The sequence below is a fragment of the Perca flavescens genome, chromosome 4, assembly GCF_004354835.1.
Source record: "Perca flavescens isolate YP-PL-M2 chromosome 4, PFLA_1.0, whole genome shotgun sequence".
NCBI classification, from domain to species: domain Eukaryota; kingdom Metazoa; phylum Chordata; class Actinopteri; order Perciformes; family Percidae; genus Perca; species Perca flavescens.
The window spans coordinates 10,586,241-10,605,251 of NC_041334.1; the positions used below are offsets into that span (position 1 = coordinate 10,586,241).

General features: G+C 41.8%; 1 protein-coding gene across 1 annotated transcript in view; it reads left to right on the top strand.

Annotated features, from left to right (window-relative positions):
- Positions 1–19,011, top strand: part of ptprt (protein tyrosine phosphatase receptor type T) — a 430,905-nt gene that overhangs the window by 322,321 nt on the left and 89,573 nt on the right. Inside the window, exon 19 of the mRNA XM_028575011.1 lies at positions 11,105–11,259. Coding sequence (XP_028430812.1) covers positions 11,105–11,259 — 155 coding nt within the window. The remainder of the gene's footprint in view (positions 1–11,104; positions 11,260–19,011) is intronic.

Below are 19,011 nucleotides of genomic sequence, written 5' to 3' on the forward strand. Positions count from 1 at the left end.
TATTGTAGGATGTAGGTGTATATGACATATAAATACTGCTGAAATCAGCATGACTTAAGCTTGAGTTATGTTTCTTCGTTAAATCTAGGCCGTGGCTACGTACGACGGTGCGTGGAGATACCGACCCCTACGCCGTAGCCTGACGTGCACCTCTCAAAAAATGTGACTACACGTCGCGTTGAGGCACGTCTCACGGCCGTGGCTTGGTAGCGTTGCATTTACACTTACTCATTTCCTGTTTCTCCTTCTCCGTAAACATCATGAAATCAAGGAGAGGGTTAGCTTTTCCTGCTACAGATATCCCGCCGTGGTCAGAAAGCACCATGACTCTAGAGTCGCTACTCGCTCTACCACACTCCCCCCCACACACACACACACACACACATATGCCGGCCCTGCCATTCTCTTAAAGGTCCCAAGGCATGAAAATGTCACTTTATGAGTTTTTTTTAACATTAATATGAGTCCCCCCAGCCTGCCTATGGTCCCCCAGTGGTGATAGGTGTAAACCGAGCCCTGAGTACCCCCCCTCCTCCTCCTCCTCTTCCTCAATAGCATTTAAAGCTACAGACACAGACATGGCACATACTAAGGAAAGCTCATTGTGGGACTGGCTCTAGTGGCTGTAATTCTGCACCAAGGCTGAATTTCGGGAAAGAGACTTCAGATACAGTATTAGGGGACCACTAAGGTCTATATAAAAGAGACTTCAGATACAGTATTAGGGGACCACTAAGGTCTATATAAAAGAGACTTCAGGTACAGTATTAGGGGACCACTAAGGTCTATATAAAAGAGACTTCAGATACAGTATTAGGGGACCACTAAGGTCTATATAAAAGAGACTTCAGATACAGTATTAGGGGACCACTAAGGCCTATATAAAAGAGACTTCAGATACAGTATAAGGGGACCACTAAGGCCTATATAAAAGCATACAAAAAGCAACATGTCATGGGACCTTTAAAGAAATCAACGCACACACCAACACACAAGTATAAACTTCAGGCCACTTAGGTAGGCTACGGCGAAGAGCTCTGCGTGGAGCCTCCACAGAACCATGAATCACGCTTAACTCTGCAGTGATAGCAGTTTTTTGTCGGTTGACGGTAAATACCTATTTAGAAAAACTATTCCAGCCCATGTATTGCACCACTACTTCAATGTCAAATGATGGCATTTCTCAACTTTTCTTACAAACAACAATACACAGTATGGCACGCCCAACTAACATGTCATTATTACAAGCCTGTAAAATAAAGTGAGAAAAGAGCTAAAAACAAAGGCTTGAACGTCGTTAAGTGTAGGGATGGCTTTCATCAAATGCTGTCAAATAAAAAAAAAAACAACAGCGACACACTCTTATTTGGATAATCAGCAGCACACATCGAAAAAACAGACTGGTACTTTTTCACCAAGAGGGAACTTAACCGAAAGGCCAAAGATTCAGAAAACCGCATCCTCCACATTTCAGAAATACTGAACGATAAACTCGACTAACTTCACTAAGTGGATACCCAGGGATGTTCACTTCTCTGGGGAATGAACCTCTCAAGTTCTAATGACACCTAATATATCAAACGAGCAACAATTAAAAAAGCATTTCTTCGCCGGTCGAGAGTTCACCGAAAGTAGCGCCGCTTTGCCTCACCCCAGCCGTCTCATCTCGTGTCTCCTCTCAAAAAAAACACACACAACAGTATCCACCAGGCATCGCTCATTATCCACACGGCAAACGGCCTGTAATTAACGTCGTCGGCACAAAGTAGTCGGGGATTCTCACCGATGTCGGCGCCCGGCGGTGTAACCTTAGCGCTTAATGAACTGCTGCCGTGCCATTCATTAAAGGAGGATTATGTCGCGCTCATTGCCGCTTACAATATGCAAGGAATTTGTCATTGAAACGAGTCCATTAACAGGATGGATGTGTGATAGGTAGAGATGTACAGAAGGGAGGGGGTGGGGGGGTCTTTCTTTCTCACTAGTCAGAGATTTCTGTCTTTTGCTTTTTTTCTCCTTTTGCCTTATATCACCTTACCCCTTTCCCCCCGGCCCCCACCACCACCCTTATCTTCCTTCCATTCTCTCTCCTCACCCTTCTTTTTGCTTGGCTCTTCTTGTTTCTCCTTCTCTCTCCATCTTTTTGTCTTTTTCCAACTCGCTTTCTTTTCTTTGCTCACCTTCCTCCTCCTCCTCCTCCTCCTCCTCCCCCTTGTCTTCTGCCTACTTTCTGTCAAAGTGCAGTCAGATAGCCAGGAATAGGCCACTCTAAAAGTTTTTTTTTTAGGCTCTGTCGCCTGTAAATTGCTGAGGAGTAGAGGTAGGTTGAATTGGGGCTTGATGGAGGGAAATTATTGTAGGAGAAACTTCGCCATTCGGCATTCCTCTTTTGCCGTCTTGCACTTTTCTTCCTCTCGCTAACACCCTCGCTCCTTCTCGTTGCTCTGGTTGTGTTCCCCCCCTCCCCCCCCCCCTCATTTCCTTGTTCATTTGTTGAGCTGTTCCATTTGTCCCCCGACCCCTCCTCCGAAGGACGAGTGGATGTAGCTGATGGATGAATGGATGTTTACTTTGTTTCCCTACTTTCTCTTGTTCTCTTTTCACCCTCTGCTCTGTTTCTGGCCCTATAATCGCTCTGTGGTTTTTTCATTTCTCTGTCTCTTGGCTGAATTGCTTGTAAAAGTACTCCAGGGCAAGATCCTAGACACACGCACAGAAACACACAATATACACTGAGTTTAATTTCATATCTCTGCATATCGCTCTGTCACACAAGCACGCGCCCACGCACACACGCACACACACACACACACACAATTGCCAGTATTCTGTGAGCCAGTGGAATAATAGGGATGAAAAGAGATGTTGCCTCCACTTGTGACCTCTCGCTTATTGCTTTCTGACCCGTAGAGCGCTCTACAAATGCAATGGCAAACACACACACACACACACACACACACACACACACACACACAAGCACACTCACAAACACACGCACAAAGATCGTAGATAAAAATGCGCCCAGCAAGTGCAGATTATTACGTGCAAAGATCAAAGATGGACAGCGGCCCAGTCTCCATAGGAATTCTGTTCATATTGGATGATTCTGCAGCCAGGATTTACATCCAGTGCCGACGTTTAGTGCGGTCCAGGCAGTAATGTTCCTTTTTATGTAGTGCAACAAAAATTTAGGATTTGCAGGCTGGGGAGGAGGATGCGGGACACACGAGTTTAGCTCCTTTCTCGGGCCATCCAAGGCTATTCTTTATTTGTCCATGTGATCTGAGATTCACCTCCATGAGTGAACAGTTACAGCTATACCGATTGCATTTTCAGGCCTCATTATTTTGGGCTTTACTTCATAAAGATTTCAGGGACTTTATTAATATTTATGACTGAAAGTAAAATGTACTAATTGGTTAAAATCGGTACAGTAGTCGTCACTGCAGGGCAGACACCTTTCGTCGGCTAAACTTCACTGCATCGGCTTCTAACAAAACAAGAGTGACCTCACGCTGACGGAGTTTGCCTAACCCTGGGCCTCTGCGTCGAGGAATAAACCTCTTTATATGGGTGCTCTACCAACTGAGCTGCCCGGGCGCCCTACCCGCTGCCTTTCTGCAATAGATAGGCTATCACTTGAATAAATGTTTAATGCATGTGCACAGTTATTTTCCTTTTCTCTATCACTGATACAATACACTGTAGTTGTTCAACCTTTAAGTAATTCATTAAAGCCTTTAGACCTGTTGAGAGAAAGTTGATTAGTCATTGTGCGGACGTTATGATTAATGCGCACAAGGAAAGTTAGTATTTGCACTCTTCTAATTTGCCTTTTGGATTGACTGTGCAGGACGGAGCAGTTTTCAGAGACACGTGTAAGCAGGCGTATTAGGCGGCTTCGTGATGGGTCACTAAGAAACACACCCACTCACCGGCCAGTGTGCACCAACAGCCAAATAAGTGTATTGACACGTGTACAGACACACACACACATACACACACACAGGCAAAAGGACTGTATGTCCAGCACATGCAGTACTTACGCAGCTTCAAGGAGACCAAGTGTTTATTCACAGAAACACACACACACACACACACAGCCCACTGTATGGCATTCGTGACTGGAAGTCAAACATTTTGAGTAAGTTAAATAATGTGTTGGTGGATTCTGGAGGAGGTTTTTCTGTTGACCTTTGAAAAAGAAGAGTGTAAGATGGTTTTTATATATGACTCAACCGGTGATGGATGCATTACTGATGCACATATCAGTGATGGTATCTGTTCATTTGCAAAGCACAGCAGGCGGTAAACACTGCTGCTTGGAAACTGTGAGAAACTTGGTTGCTGTGTTCTGACAGTCTATGGGCAGTGCAGGATTCTCAGACACCCATGTAGTGTTTTGTTGCTACACACTTTTGAAAAGTTGTCTCCTGATAAGTGAGTGCTAGCTGACAGTAAACGCAACTTACAAAACTGTAAAGAAAAATAGTATAATCTATGCTTATGTCACCCCCAACCATGAATTAACTAAAACACTCTTTTGGAATGAGGGGCAATTTTGTACAACAGTAGTCAAATATACAAGAGCTGTGGTAAAATGTGAAACTTCATAACGTGTAAATGATAGTTTGGGTTTTATTGTAGACGTTTGTGCAAAAGGAAAAATCTGGTACCTTTCAACCTGGCGTGTTTCAACCCAGTCTCATGGCAGTACGTGAAATGGTCACGTTATTTTAATCTATTGATATGTGTTCACAGGGATGTTTTTGTTGTTTGTTTCGTGGTGGCCAGGACGAAAATGTAAACTAATGTATTTAAATGGGAAGCATATGTCGTGGTCACAGCACGTCTACGGTAGCGAGTAGTATTAAATCCCCAAATCAACCAAAATCCGCTTAAGGAGGTTGGTTGGGGTGGTGGACTTTCACCCAGGAGGCCAGGGATCGCGTCCCGCGTGTAGCGTTTTGTTTCCCTGTTAACCATCCCATTGTTGTCGCGTGTTCCCTGCGATAGATTAAAAATAACGTGACCTTTACACGAACTGCCGTGAGACCGTGTTGCGTATTTCCCACAAATGCAGCCATTGTGACTCTACAAGTCATGCTAACAGTAGAGATTCAGGGAAACGAGGACTTGCGCAAAGTTACGTAGAATGGGGGAAGCTGCTCGGGCCTCCTACATGTTTTAAGTGAATAATTTCAAATGTGTTTCTGAGTTTGACTGAAAATAAACACACAATCCCCTGGAATGGCTATGATAGCTAAACTGCATAAGATCTACATTTGGGTCAGCTTGCCAGCTTTTTCTCTCAGATACTAGTGTAATGTCATAGTTTGTCAAGCAACATGTATAACCAGATGTATTGCTGGTCACACACTAAGGGCAAACCCTCACATACAATTTCATTTTTACTTGTTGTAACCACGTTCCTGCCAATTGGGGAGAGCTGACCATTTGGTCTAATGCAAAGTTAGCATGACGGATAGAGTCACATACCAGAATTCCTCTTTAAAGTGCAGTACGTCCTGCACACACTAGAGCATTGACAATTACACAAGTTAGGTACATACTAGTCCCGTATTGCCAGACCAGTCTGCACAGCGCTGGGGAGTATGGTCTGGCTACACCACAGATACATTCTGGGATAGGAGAAAACATTGCATTTCTTTAAATCAATCACAATTGTCTTGGGCGGCACTAAGCTCCGATTGTAGAGACGGCGGCTCTGCAAAATTTTCTCGGGAAGGAAAATGTTTTGGTGGAACATTTTCACCCTGCAAAAAAAAAAAAAAAAAAAAACCCTTACAGTATTAAATGAAGTGAGCTAAATAACGTGAGCTATTTAAATTAGCTGGATACATGGTTTAACCTCATTAGCTCTTACCAGTGTATCACCGTGTGTACTTCGTCCACAGCAATCCCACCAACCGGTCCCAAAACGTCCCAGTTAGAGAGGAAATGTCGTAAACATATTCTTTGTAAATCTTTCCAATCATTTCCCAAAAGAACCAAGCAGCCCTGTCTTGTTGCATGATCCAAATGTCTTCAAAACTTGCCATTTTCAGCGTGTAGCTCGCTAGCTCAAAGCTTGTTGTTCTTGTTTGTAGCGACGGCAAAACACAGAGAGCGGAAGGTGAGGGACAAAGCCTGACAGCCAATGTCCGAAATGTACTTCCGTTGATTTAGACTAGGTATATACAGGTAGATGTGATACATGCATGACAACATGGCATATTATTATTGCATACACAGAAGGTTTGACAAATCTCTCTACATGAATCAACTCAAATGGTTATTCAGTGTGCATTTAGGCTGTCAGGCGTGCAGCAGCTTCCAGTCATGATGACCGTCCAGAAGTGACTTGGAACAACACGCCATTAGATCAGAACTCTGACCCTATGTGCAGACACTTGTGATTGTAATGCACCACAAACCGTACGTCAATAGATCAGTCGTCATTGACCCTCAATAGAAATTCAAGACAAGGCCCACGGTTCAAAGTTTTGCCTTGCAAAACTTAACTGCTTTGATTTGCACTGCTGATAACAGCTAGAAAACGGAACCATGTCCCTATTTTTCTTTGTTTGTATTTCATTACAACAATGTGGCTACAACAATGTGGCTAGCCAATCAAGGACCACGCTGTAACAGATGCGTTGGATTTGGAAGTCAACCCGGTCTCACTCAAAAGCGTACAAATAACACGGGTTTAAACTTTGAAAAAACGTGCAATGTGTATGCCAAAGTACAATTCTTCATGCATTATATACGTGGAGCGCTCCAATTGAAGTAAGGGAGACCGGTGCGTTTTATATGCACGCGGCTCGCGTCGACACGTTGTGTGTTATCGTCACACAAAAAAAAAAATGGTTGGGTTTAGGAAAAGAATGCAGGGAAAGGCTTTAGTAACACAAGAAAGTCACAAAAACACGCGAATAAATGGTTGGGTTTAGGGAAGAAACATTGGGGAAGGCTTAACAAAAAAAACACAAGAAAGTCACAAAAACACGGCACATAACCACAAAAACACGCTAATAAACGGCTTAACAAAAGAATAAAAAAAGGCTGAAAATCGTAACAAAAAAAACAAAGGCTGAAAAAAGCCAAACGCAGGACGCAAACCCAATCTCCCATGTGAAAGTCCTGTGTTTTACCCATCTCCCACCCCAACCAACCTCCTTACATGGTCCCACGTCCCTTTATATTACAAACGCACCGGTCTCCATTTCTGTAATTGGAGCGCTCCACGTATCTACTGCACGCACAATTTTACTTTGGCGTACACATTGCACGTATTTTCAAAGTGTAAACCTGTGTTATTTGCACGCTTTTGAGTGAGACTGAGCTCTGGAAGTACAATTCAGCAGAGCTGAATGCTTTGACTTGCAGTTTGCATTGCATGACAGCCACAAATGTCTTCACCTATCCGGCAACAGCTTCACTGCTGAGCATCAGGTAGCTTTGGTACTCAAAGGGATACACTAACTTGAAGAGTCTGATACACCAGCCTATTTACTAGTAGGTGACTGGTCATGTCACAAGAAAATCTAATTTGCCCCTAAAGAAGGTCTATGACAATACCTTAGAATCAAATTACTGTATCTTAGACCACTAGTGTTAAAAATAAGATGTTTTTCTGAAAAATTGTACTTAAATTAAAAAATGATTAGAAAAAGCAAGACCTATCACAGACTTGCTCCCACATTGGCAAAATAAATAAAACTAAGATGTTACTTCACACAGGCATGTGGTAAGACATCAGTGAAGTAGATAACCATTATATTAAATGAAATCTGTTCTTTAGTGCTATTGTGAAAGTAAAGGAAACGCACTTTGCTTATTGGCTCTTCTTGGATTTCACTGCAACCCCCCAGATCAACCCTTTTGGGCATAGGCCTACTGTTCTTTAAGGTTACATCATACTTTGCAGTCTGCTGGTTTACAAGGGGATCAATATATTTCTGTTATCCTGAGTGTGAAAATACAGGTCACAAAAGAAAAACATTTGATTAAAAAAAGAGCTCAAGTCATCCGCTTGATCCGTGAGGTCTCAGACTATATTTGCGAACGTGATCAACTTGCTCTCAAACCAGAAGGCCGCAGACCTGTGTCTTTGGGTTCTGTTGTTAGTTGTTGAAAATCCTCTCCACTGGCAAGCAAAACACATTAATATGTTTATTTTCTTTTAATAAGCTAAATGATTTCAATTTGGTTTGGAACATTTTCTACCAGTTTGAGCAAAGCTAGGCTCATATTCATTGTCCTTTACTATTCTTATTAAAGTGCCAAAAACAACATAATGCCAAAGCAGTGTGCACAGGGATTATTCATTATTATATTATAGGGGTATACCATTATCTCCCAGGTGAATTTAAATGAGATTCAGATTTTCTTTTTTGGGTTAGGGTTAGGGTTAGGGGGTTAGGGTTAGGGTTAGGGTTTTTGTCTTGTGTCTGCACAATTTGGTCTCATTTTAGAAAATAGTACGAGATTTCTGGAACAACACTGTTCATTGTTCCTTATCTACAAAACACAAAATATATAGATCTACACCAAATGCTCACTGTGCCGGTAAAATACCTTATGGCTCAGAAATCACGCAGGTCGGGGCTGAACCTGCTCCTCCTCCCCAAATGAAATGATTGAGCCTCAGACAGACTGAAGCCAATGGTGCATTTTGGCGGTCCTACTGAAGTTGTAAAGTCCAAAATTGCCAAGTTTATCACCAGGATGTTTCCCCCTAATAGCTGACAAAACATGTTGACGAGGATAGGCTGAATGGTCCATGTAAAATGAGATTCACACATAATGGGTTATGGAATACTGAAGGCTGCAAAGGATGGATCAGTTTTGTCTTTGAAATTCAAAATTATTTAGCTGCCTCTGGGCGAGCTTGTGGGCCTGTTATGACGTATCCAGTCTGGAAATGTAGACTGGATCCACCTGTATAGTGTGATTTTCTAGCTGGTCAAGCAGATGGCAGTTAGACTGTAGCAATGCTTTATTCTGTTGAAAGCAGCAGTGCTTTTTGAATGCATTAAACAACAGAATCACACGAACATTACAATAAGTCACACTAATTATCACTTCCAGTATGTTCAGGTTCATAGAACATTTCTGACTTCTGGAGATTATAGGAAATACATCCAGGACAGTAAAATGGTCTTTATGGGGGTACTTTTGCAAGCTCTGATGAATCTACCAGTCAATGTCAGATTGTAATGGCTTGCTGTCACTCCTGCCATCTGGTGTCTCAGTGGAATTAAAACTAAAGTTTCAGGTAGAACTGAAAAAAAGCCAATGCAAAATGGCCAACAGATGGGAGTTGCGACACATGGAACAGTTAGAGAAAAACCCCTAAGAATACAACCACACTCAAGGGACATCTCATCGGCAGTCACACAAATACATTAGAAGCCCTTCATGTTACTAAGGTACACAATGTCAACCTTTCCCCACTGAATCATTTCGCCTGTCCTTTCTTTGTTTTAATTTCTCTGGAGGAAAAAAAATATACCCATTAGATGAGTTGTATCACAAATCAAGCATCCTTTACTGTCCACCTCTACTGGATGTGGCACTGGGTAAACATATGGTAATGCAAATTATATATCATAGGTTCTACAATACCAATCACTGCTGTCAGTGCGGTTTTACTAAACAACTGGTATTGATTCTTGATACTTCATGAAAATCAGCACAAGGAAGTCTCATATGTCTATAAATACGTTTAAATGAGTCACTGTACTGGTTATCCATGTTGCTAACTCTGAATGATGATATTCCCAAAACCTTACTGGTGCCGTTCATCAGCATGTAGGGCAGTACACAGAGCTGGTTGAAAATCTGAAGACTTTCTCAATTTACCAGCTAACGCTAGCACTAGCTAACTAGCTTGGTTAGCAGAACTCAAAACAAGACATTTTTAGGCGACCAGAGTTTTACAATTAACTTTGATGAAGTGAAAACACACACTGAGAGGGTCAAAGTTAAAGATGAAAACGTAGACAATACCCAAAAACAAATTAACGCCTATTTTAATGTACAATGTACAATAATTGACAGGTCGGCTGTAGCCACGCCCCTAAAGCATGCCCTGCTTTATGGTCTATTTTAAAATAACAGGGACCATATTTTACTAAATGAACAACATGCTGTATGAAAGAAGACTTGAAACTAGTTATTGATGCCATAAACACGTTATGAAAATGTTTACTGAGGTAATAAATCAAGTGAGAAATAGGGTCATTTTCCCATAGACTTCCATAGAAACAGACTTCTTTTTGTCGAGTGCAGTTGCACTCTGCTGGAAATTAGATAGCATGGCGGTTTAAGACACTTCCCTATGGCTTCATTTTTCAGGCCCGGAAGTTGCCGTTTGGGTCACAATGACAAATCGGTCTGCTACGTGAGCACCACAGATGGCGCAAAGCATGTATCGATACATAGCATAGTTAGGCTACTGATATTTCAGAGCCATGGTCGGGGCCATAGATTTTTGCACAAACCTCAGTCAGATAAAGGATCAATAAGTCGGGCAGATTAGACTAACATATTCAACTAAACAACCCCTCTGCCCCTGGATCTCTCTCTGCTACTAGGGGATGGAGAGAGGGGATGAAAGGTTAACAGGGGGCATGCATTTTGGTCATTTTGCTAACAAGCGGAGTGGCATCCCCCCCTAAAACCGTCTAGGTGGCTGCTAAAACGGTGAACATGAAAGACTCAAACAAAAATAGATGAATAAACGCCAGAATATTGTTGATTCACTTTTGGATACGGCAATGCATAAAGCACAATGTTCATCCTCATGTGGCCATTTTGTCTCTTCTGTGTTCAAGTCACCGCATGTTTAAAAAATAGAATTCTTCTGTGCTTGCCATTCTCACCATAAATCATCTCCCTGACAATATTTTCGATTTTTATGTTTGTTTGTGTGTGTGTAATTGTTTGTGCGTTGCATGTGGGTTTACACACTTGTGTGTATATGTGTCTGAATATGTAAATATACCTTTTTGTGTGTGTGTGTGTTCCTGTCTGTGCTTGTGTATGTGCCTTTACATGTATGCTTGTTTGTGTGCATGTGGTCATACCAATATAGGAAGTTGGCAAAGAAGCAGAAGGAGACCGCCAGTAGTTCCACCCAGCAGAGGGAGATGGGTCCGGTCACCACGGCTGATAAGAGCACCACTAAAGTCAGCACCCTGCACAAAGACGACCCCTTTTCCACATCCACCCAGGACCTCAACGGATTCAGTAAGTCAAAATCATCCATGGCTCTGGCACCATCATAGAGATCCATTGGAGAACAAACTGTTTTAATCTAATCTCTTAATATATAACCAAGGTAGAATACAGCAGACGAAATGTTGTTGTGATGTAGGAAAATGTAATTCCAATATTTTCTCTTGTATAAGAAATGTAGCTATAAGTTAACTTTTGTTTCACATAGCAACGTTTCCTCTACACATTACTATGCCTCTGTGCCATTAATCATTTTGTCACATTCATTTATTCAAATAGTGGACATTTCATTTTATAATAAAACTTTCCATCTGTTCCTCTTTCACTAATATCAGCAGTATGCTTGTGCTGCTTCACTAGCCTCCATCTTACTTAGTGCTGTTGTAATCACTTTCAGCTCTGTTCTCTGAACGTGTTCTGCTCTGTGCTGCCTTATACTCACGCAAGTACATATATGCATGTTGCGTTGGGTTTTTCCACACACACACACACACACATCAGTGTGTCTTCAACTGCAATCTTATGAAAGTCAACCTGCCTGCATGTGCGTGGCTATGTGGGGGCATATTTCTGTCTCTCTGTAGACTTATGTGTGAATATGTGTGTGTCCAGGGTAATTAGACAGGGCCCCTCAGAAGGGCATTTTTCTCTTGAAAATGTCAGGCTGGCCTTTTGGGAGTGCTTGGACGTTGAAAGCAGGACGCTGGAGAGGGACTAAGTGGCAAGCTAATGTTGCCCGTAATTGCCTGCTCTCTTCCTCTAACTGTCCACGCTGCAATTCTGACGGACAATAATGTTTTTGCATTGAAAACGCAAGAGGAGACCACTTTTGTCCAGACCTTGGATGTGTGATAAAGCTGTGGTATATGAAAACGTTACATGTTCTGTGCATGTAAATAGCAACATATTTAAAAGGAGCTTCCTTTCTTCTGGACCTTGGTTGTTTCAGAAACTGGTAGTACTTGAAACGTTGGACATGTCTTTTCTTCCAGCTAGACCTAACTACACTTTTGCTGTGTCTATAGGTTTTGTAGTTTGTGGAATATAGAACTGGGAACCGAATACGTGATGAAGTAATGGTTATTTTGTAAGTCATGGTTGATTATTTTTTGCTTCCAGGCAAATACAACTCAACCTTGCCTGGGGCCAAATACAGTTTTGGCATGTTAATTGGTCTTCGTTACCTAGATTTGGGGCGTGCCATGAACTAGTCTCTCAATAACTGTTTTACAGTTGGTACTGTGTTATCACATACACATTTGAAAGAAGAGAAAGAAATAAAGCACACATGCACACACACACACACACACGCGCATAGACACAGTCACTGATCCAGGCTCAGTCCTAATGAGACAGAGAAAAAATGCTGACACAAGGTAAGGGGACCCAATAATATTTCCGCAGATGGCCCCTCGCAGGGCAAATAACCTTTTTGTGTTATTGCATTCTCATCCAGTCACCAGTTATCTTCACAGGACATTGCTGTCAAAGCAGATTTCTTTTGGTATGCAGGTACACTCCTCATTGTATTAAAGTTGAGCTTCTTTCGGAGGTGCATTAGCATATAGTGCCGGTACGCATGAGACGAGAGGGATTTTATCACAGAAGAGGGGGAAAATATGTTGTGTTTGGCGGTATTAGAAGAGAGAAGAGAGAAAGAGAGAGGACAACGAAGAGAAGAGCAGATAAAACTTAAATTAGGGAAATTGGGCTATTGTAACAGAAAACAGTAGAGCAAACAGAATAACAATTAGGCAAGAGGGCTGCTATATGGATCATTTTCACATCAGGAAATGATGATCACATTCATTTTGAAGACATTAGTAAAATTACAAACACTGAATGAGGTCTGTGTCAGCCTTTATACTGCCATTCATTTTGTGTTTGTGGGGAACATCCCAGGCGGTTTTATGGTTGGAAACAGAAAAATAGGGCAATGTTAATCTGAGCAAATAAAGTTACTGGTGAGAAAATTGATTCGAAGCTAACGTGAAAACCGTTCAATCTGTTGGTGACCGGAAGCAGCAGAGTTTACCTGAATTGTATCGTTTCAACGCATTCTCATGAACGGGTTCGTAGGATATCGTACGCAAACGTATTGCACGACAAGTCGTATGATAACCTCTGAGATTATTGACAGTTAAATTTAGCGGTCTTTACAGTTAAATTTAGCTGAGAAAAGTTGACTGTGAGCTGGGTACAGAGCACCCTGAGGTGATGGTCCTATCAATGGCGTTACAGTTTATTTTAATGATCGTCATGCGGCGACGACAGTTAAGTTAAGGCACCAAATCGACTAGATTAGAAAAAAAGATTCTGGTTTGGATTAAAACACCGGTCCCCTTAAGTAGTACTCCTGGGACAAAAAAAACCATTTCCTGGGTGAGTGTCTTGTGACCATCCACCCTACCTAACCTCCTCCCTATGCGGACCACTGTAGTCCTATACAGCAGCAGTCACTGTGGTGCGTACACCAATAAAAACGAGCAATACATATGAATCACAGTGCTTTACTTTTCATAGCTATATGTAAAAATGGACATTGGTCATTTTCAGGACAACTTTGTGTCTTTTTGCCAGATCTCAAAACGTAACACACCGGTCTGGCTTTCCTACAACAGATACTAGGTTCAGGGGCTGGTGTTTAATGTATCTGAAGCAGTCTGCTAACAATTCCAGCTGAAAAGCTTTTGCTAAAGCCAGCCAAGCTAGATATAGCTAACAACCATCATACTAACAGAAACCCATGGAAGACTGGCATGGATGGACTATTATTGAGACAAACGTCTTGCTGACCATCACAAGAACTCATTTATGCTGCTCTCTTACACACATATACAGTATATTACAATCTCTGAAGCCACTTTCTTCATATGGCTTTAATAACACAGGGAGAAAACCACTAGGGGATAACTTAGTCATTGGAGATAGATGCATTGGAGAGGCTAATGCATCTACATTTGACCTTTTAGCATCTAGCTAGAATGTGTCTCAAACCACCTCACATCATGCTAATTGTTTCACACCCCCTTTGTGTAACTTGTTGACTGTTTTTACTAGGGCTGGGTATTGCTAATTATTCCCCGTATTGATTCGATTCGGATTCACAAGGTCATGATTTGATTACATTTCCGATTCAATTCACTATCAATTAGTTATGGGAAATTTCCGTTACGATACCAGTTTAGCTTGGATATAAAAGAGATTCTCAGAGAACATATGCTGTAAATTGTAAAATAAAAATATTTTCATTTATAATGCTTACATTTAGTCAGAATTGACCCCCACAAAATTAGTTTAAAGTACTTTTACTTATACATCCATGATGAAAAGGCAAATATTAAAAGATCCATTTCTTGGATTGTATTAATCACTGTCAGATCAATTAAACAAAGATCGATTTTAATTGGAGAATCGATTATTTTAACCCAGCCCTAGTAAACACACTTTGATTTTGACAGTTTGCTGTACAACCACTCCAACTGAGAAAAAAAAACTATGAATACCTTACACAAATATGTCAGGGTTCGAAGAGTAGAGAAAAGTGCCATAGGAGAAATGAGAGGAAAATAGAGCTGAGGAGGTGAGACAAGAAGAGAGGGCAGGATGGGAGTGGGGGGGAGGAAACAAAGGAAAAGACAGACAGGGGCAGAAGAGGGGAGACACAATGTGTCATCTGCTCAGTCAGTATGAAGGGAGGTGGAGGAGAGTTTTTCTGTAGTGTGAGAGTTTCCACTAATGGCCGCCAGCTTGGGCCATCAGGTGTCTGAAATACACAAAACTGATGAACAAAAATACTGCATATGCTAACGTGCATGCTTGCTAATTGGCTGCTCGAAGCCTATAGATAATTGACAATTACTTATAGATGAACACACACAAACACACACACACACACACGCCAACTAGCTGCCGCTCCTATAGATACATGTGTGTAGGCTAGCTGTGATTTCTAGTATGGATTTTGGAACGGGTTTAACTAGCATATAATATGTCATAGTCAGTCCCAATCCCCCTAGGTTTTATCTTATTGTGTGTGTGCCTGTGTCTACCCTACATATCATTTATTTACACCCCCTTGCAATCTGTGTGTGTATATGTGAGAGAGAGAGAGTGTATCTGCATGGACGTAGTAGCCATCAGTCACTGTTTGAGAACACGTATATATGCGATGATGAATCGGCTCAGCTCTATTCTAACAGTGTTTGATTTTTTGACTTTTTTCCCAAAGTTGCCATTTTGAACTGCCGATAGCAATTTGATCAACCACCGAGATGGATTCCAGTGTAACAAGGCAGCTAGCTTACTATAAACAAAAGAATGCAACACAATGTTGTCCCCTCCCCATGCAACTTAGGATCCTTATCCCACTAACACTGAACTCCGACATGTGTAATTTCAACAAATGACCACAGCTGCCATGTTTAGAGTCATTTATTCCCTATGACTGCAAGAGGTCACTTTTAAAGTCATTTGAATAAATGACCAATGCTGTCTTTTTTTCTGGTTGTTACATTTCCTGACTATCAATAATATGAATAAAGATAACTCAGGGGGAAAAAAACAAGGAAACCAAAATATAGATGTAGATGTACATACAATAGAGATGCATACAGCTGCGGTGGGTAGAAAGCAAAAAAAAAAAAATGTATTTGAAGTACTCTAGAGTGAGACCTTTACCTGCAGCTCTGTCTCTCCCCTCTGCATGCATGTGCAGAGCAGCCAATAGGAACACTCTCTCTGAAATGACCTGCGATTGGTCAAAATCTCCCGTTACGGTCTAGATTTTCTAAAACCTTAATACATAGCCAAAAGGAGGTGCAGAAGTCTAGTTTTCTCTCACACCACTTGCAATTACAATATGCTCAAAGGTTATTATGGAATTTCCGCTCAATGACGCCAAAAATAAAGTGCACTCAAAAACACTAAATGAAAACTACTTTGCTAAAAGCAGGAAGAAAGCCGCACTAGAAAACAATAATGCACACCACAAGTTAACGGATAAATTAAACCACTTGTTCCCAAAACTGACACAAATTACGTGACTTCCATTTGATAAGATTTCATTCTAGGGTACCATCTGATAAGAATTTTGGCACTACGGCACAAAGGTTAACTGCTTGCTAGCTGATTTACAGAGTGAAAGATAGATGACCAGCACGGTATGGACAGAAGAGAAATGAAACGGAAAACATGAACAAATGGAAATGTTTCCATTGTTTGGGTCTATTTGCGCACTTAGATGGGTCGCTGAGAGGTTATTCTAGTCTTTTCAAAGTCTGTTCAAAGTCTCTTTAGTGTATGGTGGGCATAAGACTGATAGAGAGCCATTTGATTCACAGTGTTGATCGATTGGTATTTATATGTGTCCAAATTGGAGTGTGATAATTGAGTATAACATGTCACTGGAAAACGCTTTTAAACATCCAACTTTGTTGTCACGCTCTGTTTCTCCCCCATTGGATCATTCCATTCAATTTGAACCGTCGTGATTCTTTACACAATCACACAATCGGTTGTACGTATTGACCGACACTGAGGGCATATTGTCATATTTGAGTGCACACTCATTGAGACGGGACCAGCACTTTTGTATTTCAGAATTCAGTATCGGCAGCATTGACGGTGCCATTTAAGCGTTATCGGATTGTACTTTGGGCTGTTGAATATGGAGTATTGATCTTTCCGTGTGTGTGTTTTCATTGTTCATTGTGTCCTGTGATGATTGATTTTTATTTTGATGAGGTCACTCACTGACCTATCCCTCTTCTCCCTGGCCTTCCTCCCTTACTGTATGGCCTTCACTGATTTCTACCTAACTTTATGTCCTCTTTTCTCTCCTATTCCACTCTGGTCTCCCCACCTCCTGCCTCTTCCTCTTGTTTTCTCTTCTCCTCTATTCTCATCTTTCCTTCTCTCCCTCCTGTTGTTTTCACATTCTCTCTCCTCTTTCTTATCCTGTCCCACCCCCTCCCTTCCAACCTCACCTCTCCCTTCCCCCACCTCCGGTTCCCCCTATTTTCACACGACCTCTTATTTTCTCCGTCCTCTTATTCACCTTCTTTTCACCTGTTCTCCCTTTCTGTCTCCTCCCCAGCCTCCCCCTCTCCCTGCTCCTTCTCCGTGCAAGGAAGCAAGACGCTGCAGAGCAAATCCCTGCTGAATTCCTACTACTCAGGTACACACTCAAACACACATTAACACACACACACACACACACAATCTTCAAAGATGCTTTAGGCAACGTTTCAGTGGCTGAAGAGGCTAATGTTTGAACTGTAATCGTGTTAGTTGCAGTCATTACTGTTTCTGACTGAGCTTGTGTGTTTCCCTCTGTGTGTCATGTTGGTTACGTGTGCAGTGTCTAAAGAGCCAGTTCCAGCCACAACTTCTATAGGTGAGGAAAAACTTCTCAATTTCTCAATGGATCATATGTGCTTTTTGTTAATCATTCTCTGTTTTTTTTATTTTACAAAGCACAACAGCTGTGGTTCATAACTCTTACAGTCAAAAATCGCTCTTACAGTGTGTGTGTGTGTGTGCGTGTGTGTGTGCGCGTGTGAGTGCATCTGTGAGCATGAGAAACAGATGCAAAAGTTACAAAATAGCACACACATTCAGGTACATACAATGTCAGAGAGGGCAAAATACTTCATGCGCCTATACACACACAAACACACACACACACACAAACACTTTGCACATGGGCAGAATGAAATGTCAAAACCATTTCCAAGTACCTTCTTTCTGTCTTTTTCTCTTCATTTTTTCTCCCTCTCTCCCCTTCTGTTGGCCAGATTGACCAGTTCTTTGCCAAGCAGATTGGCTGTGGCCCCTGCCAAAGTGGGACATGTATGTGTGTGTGTGTGTGTGTGTGTGTGTGTGTGTGTGTGTGGTCACACACACACACACACACACACACACACACACACACTCACACACACACACACACACACTCACACTCCCACACACACACACACTCATAGAGGTATAAGTGCTGTAATGACATTTGTCTGCCACTCTCCTTTTACGGACTGTTTCTGCTTTATGTGATAATACTTATCAGCCAGCTGCCAGCTCGTCATCTTCCTGCCACACCTCCTCTCATCCAGCCATCCTCCTCCTCCTTTTCACTCCTTCCTTCTTCCCTCCTGTGCTCTGTGTTTTTTCTACCGTCTACTGTCTAATCCTCGTTCTTTTTCTCTTCCATACTGTAATCTTCTGTCTTTCCTTCTTTTCTTTCTCTCATCATCACATATTCTGTCGTCCTTTCTTCACTTTCACTTCATTTCCATACGTTACTGTTCACTCTTCCTTTCCTCTCACTTTATCCCTTTCTCACTCCCACTCTCTCCTCCTCTCCTCTTCTGTCCTGGCCTCATCTCTTTCGTCTCCTCTCCTTGTCTCCTCTCCTCTACTTGTCACCTGCCTCTCCAGGTAGGAGAATGTGCATCTTCTCCAAAAAACACTGTTGTAAACCAGCTGAATCACTGTAATACCTGAATGTCATGTGTTAACTGCCCAGGAAACAGATAGCCAGAGGCAAGCAGACATTCAGAAAAAAAGACAAATCACAGTGATAGACAGCCACTCTGCATCTCATCTGCTCTAGAAAAACTGAAAGAAAGAGAAGAAAATTGGACAAAATGGTCAAAAGAGAAAGCGACGGGGAAATAAATGAAAAACCATATCCAATAATGTTTCAGCCTTGCATATTTAAGCTAATCTAATGTAATCTACACAACTGGCTACGCAGGTTTCTGT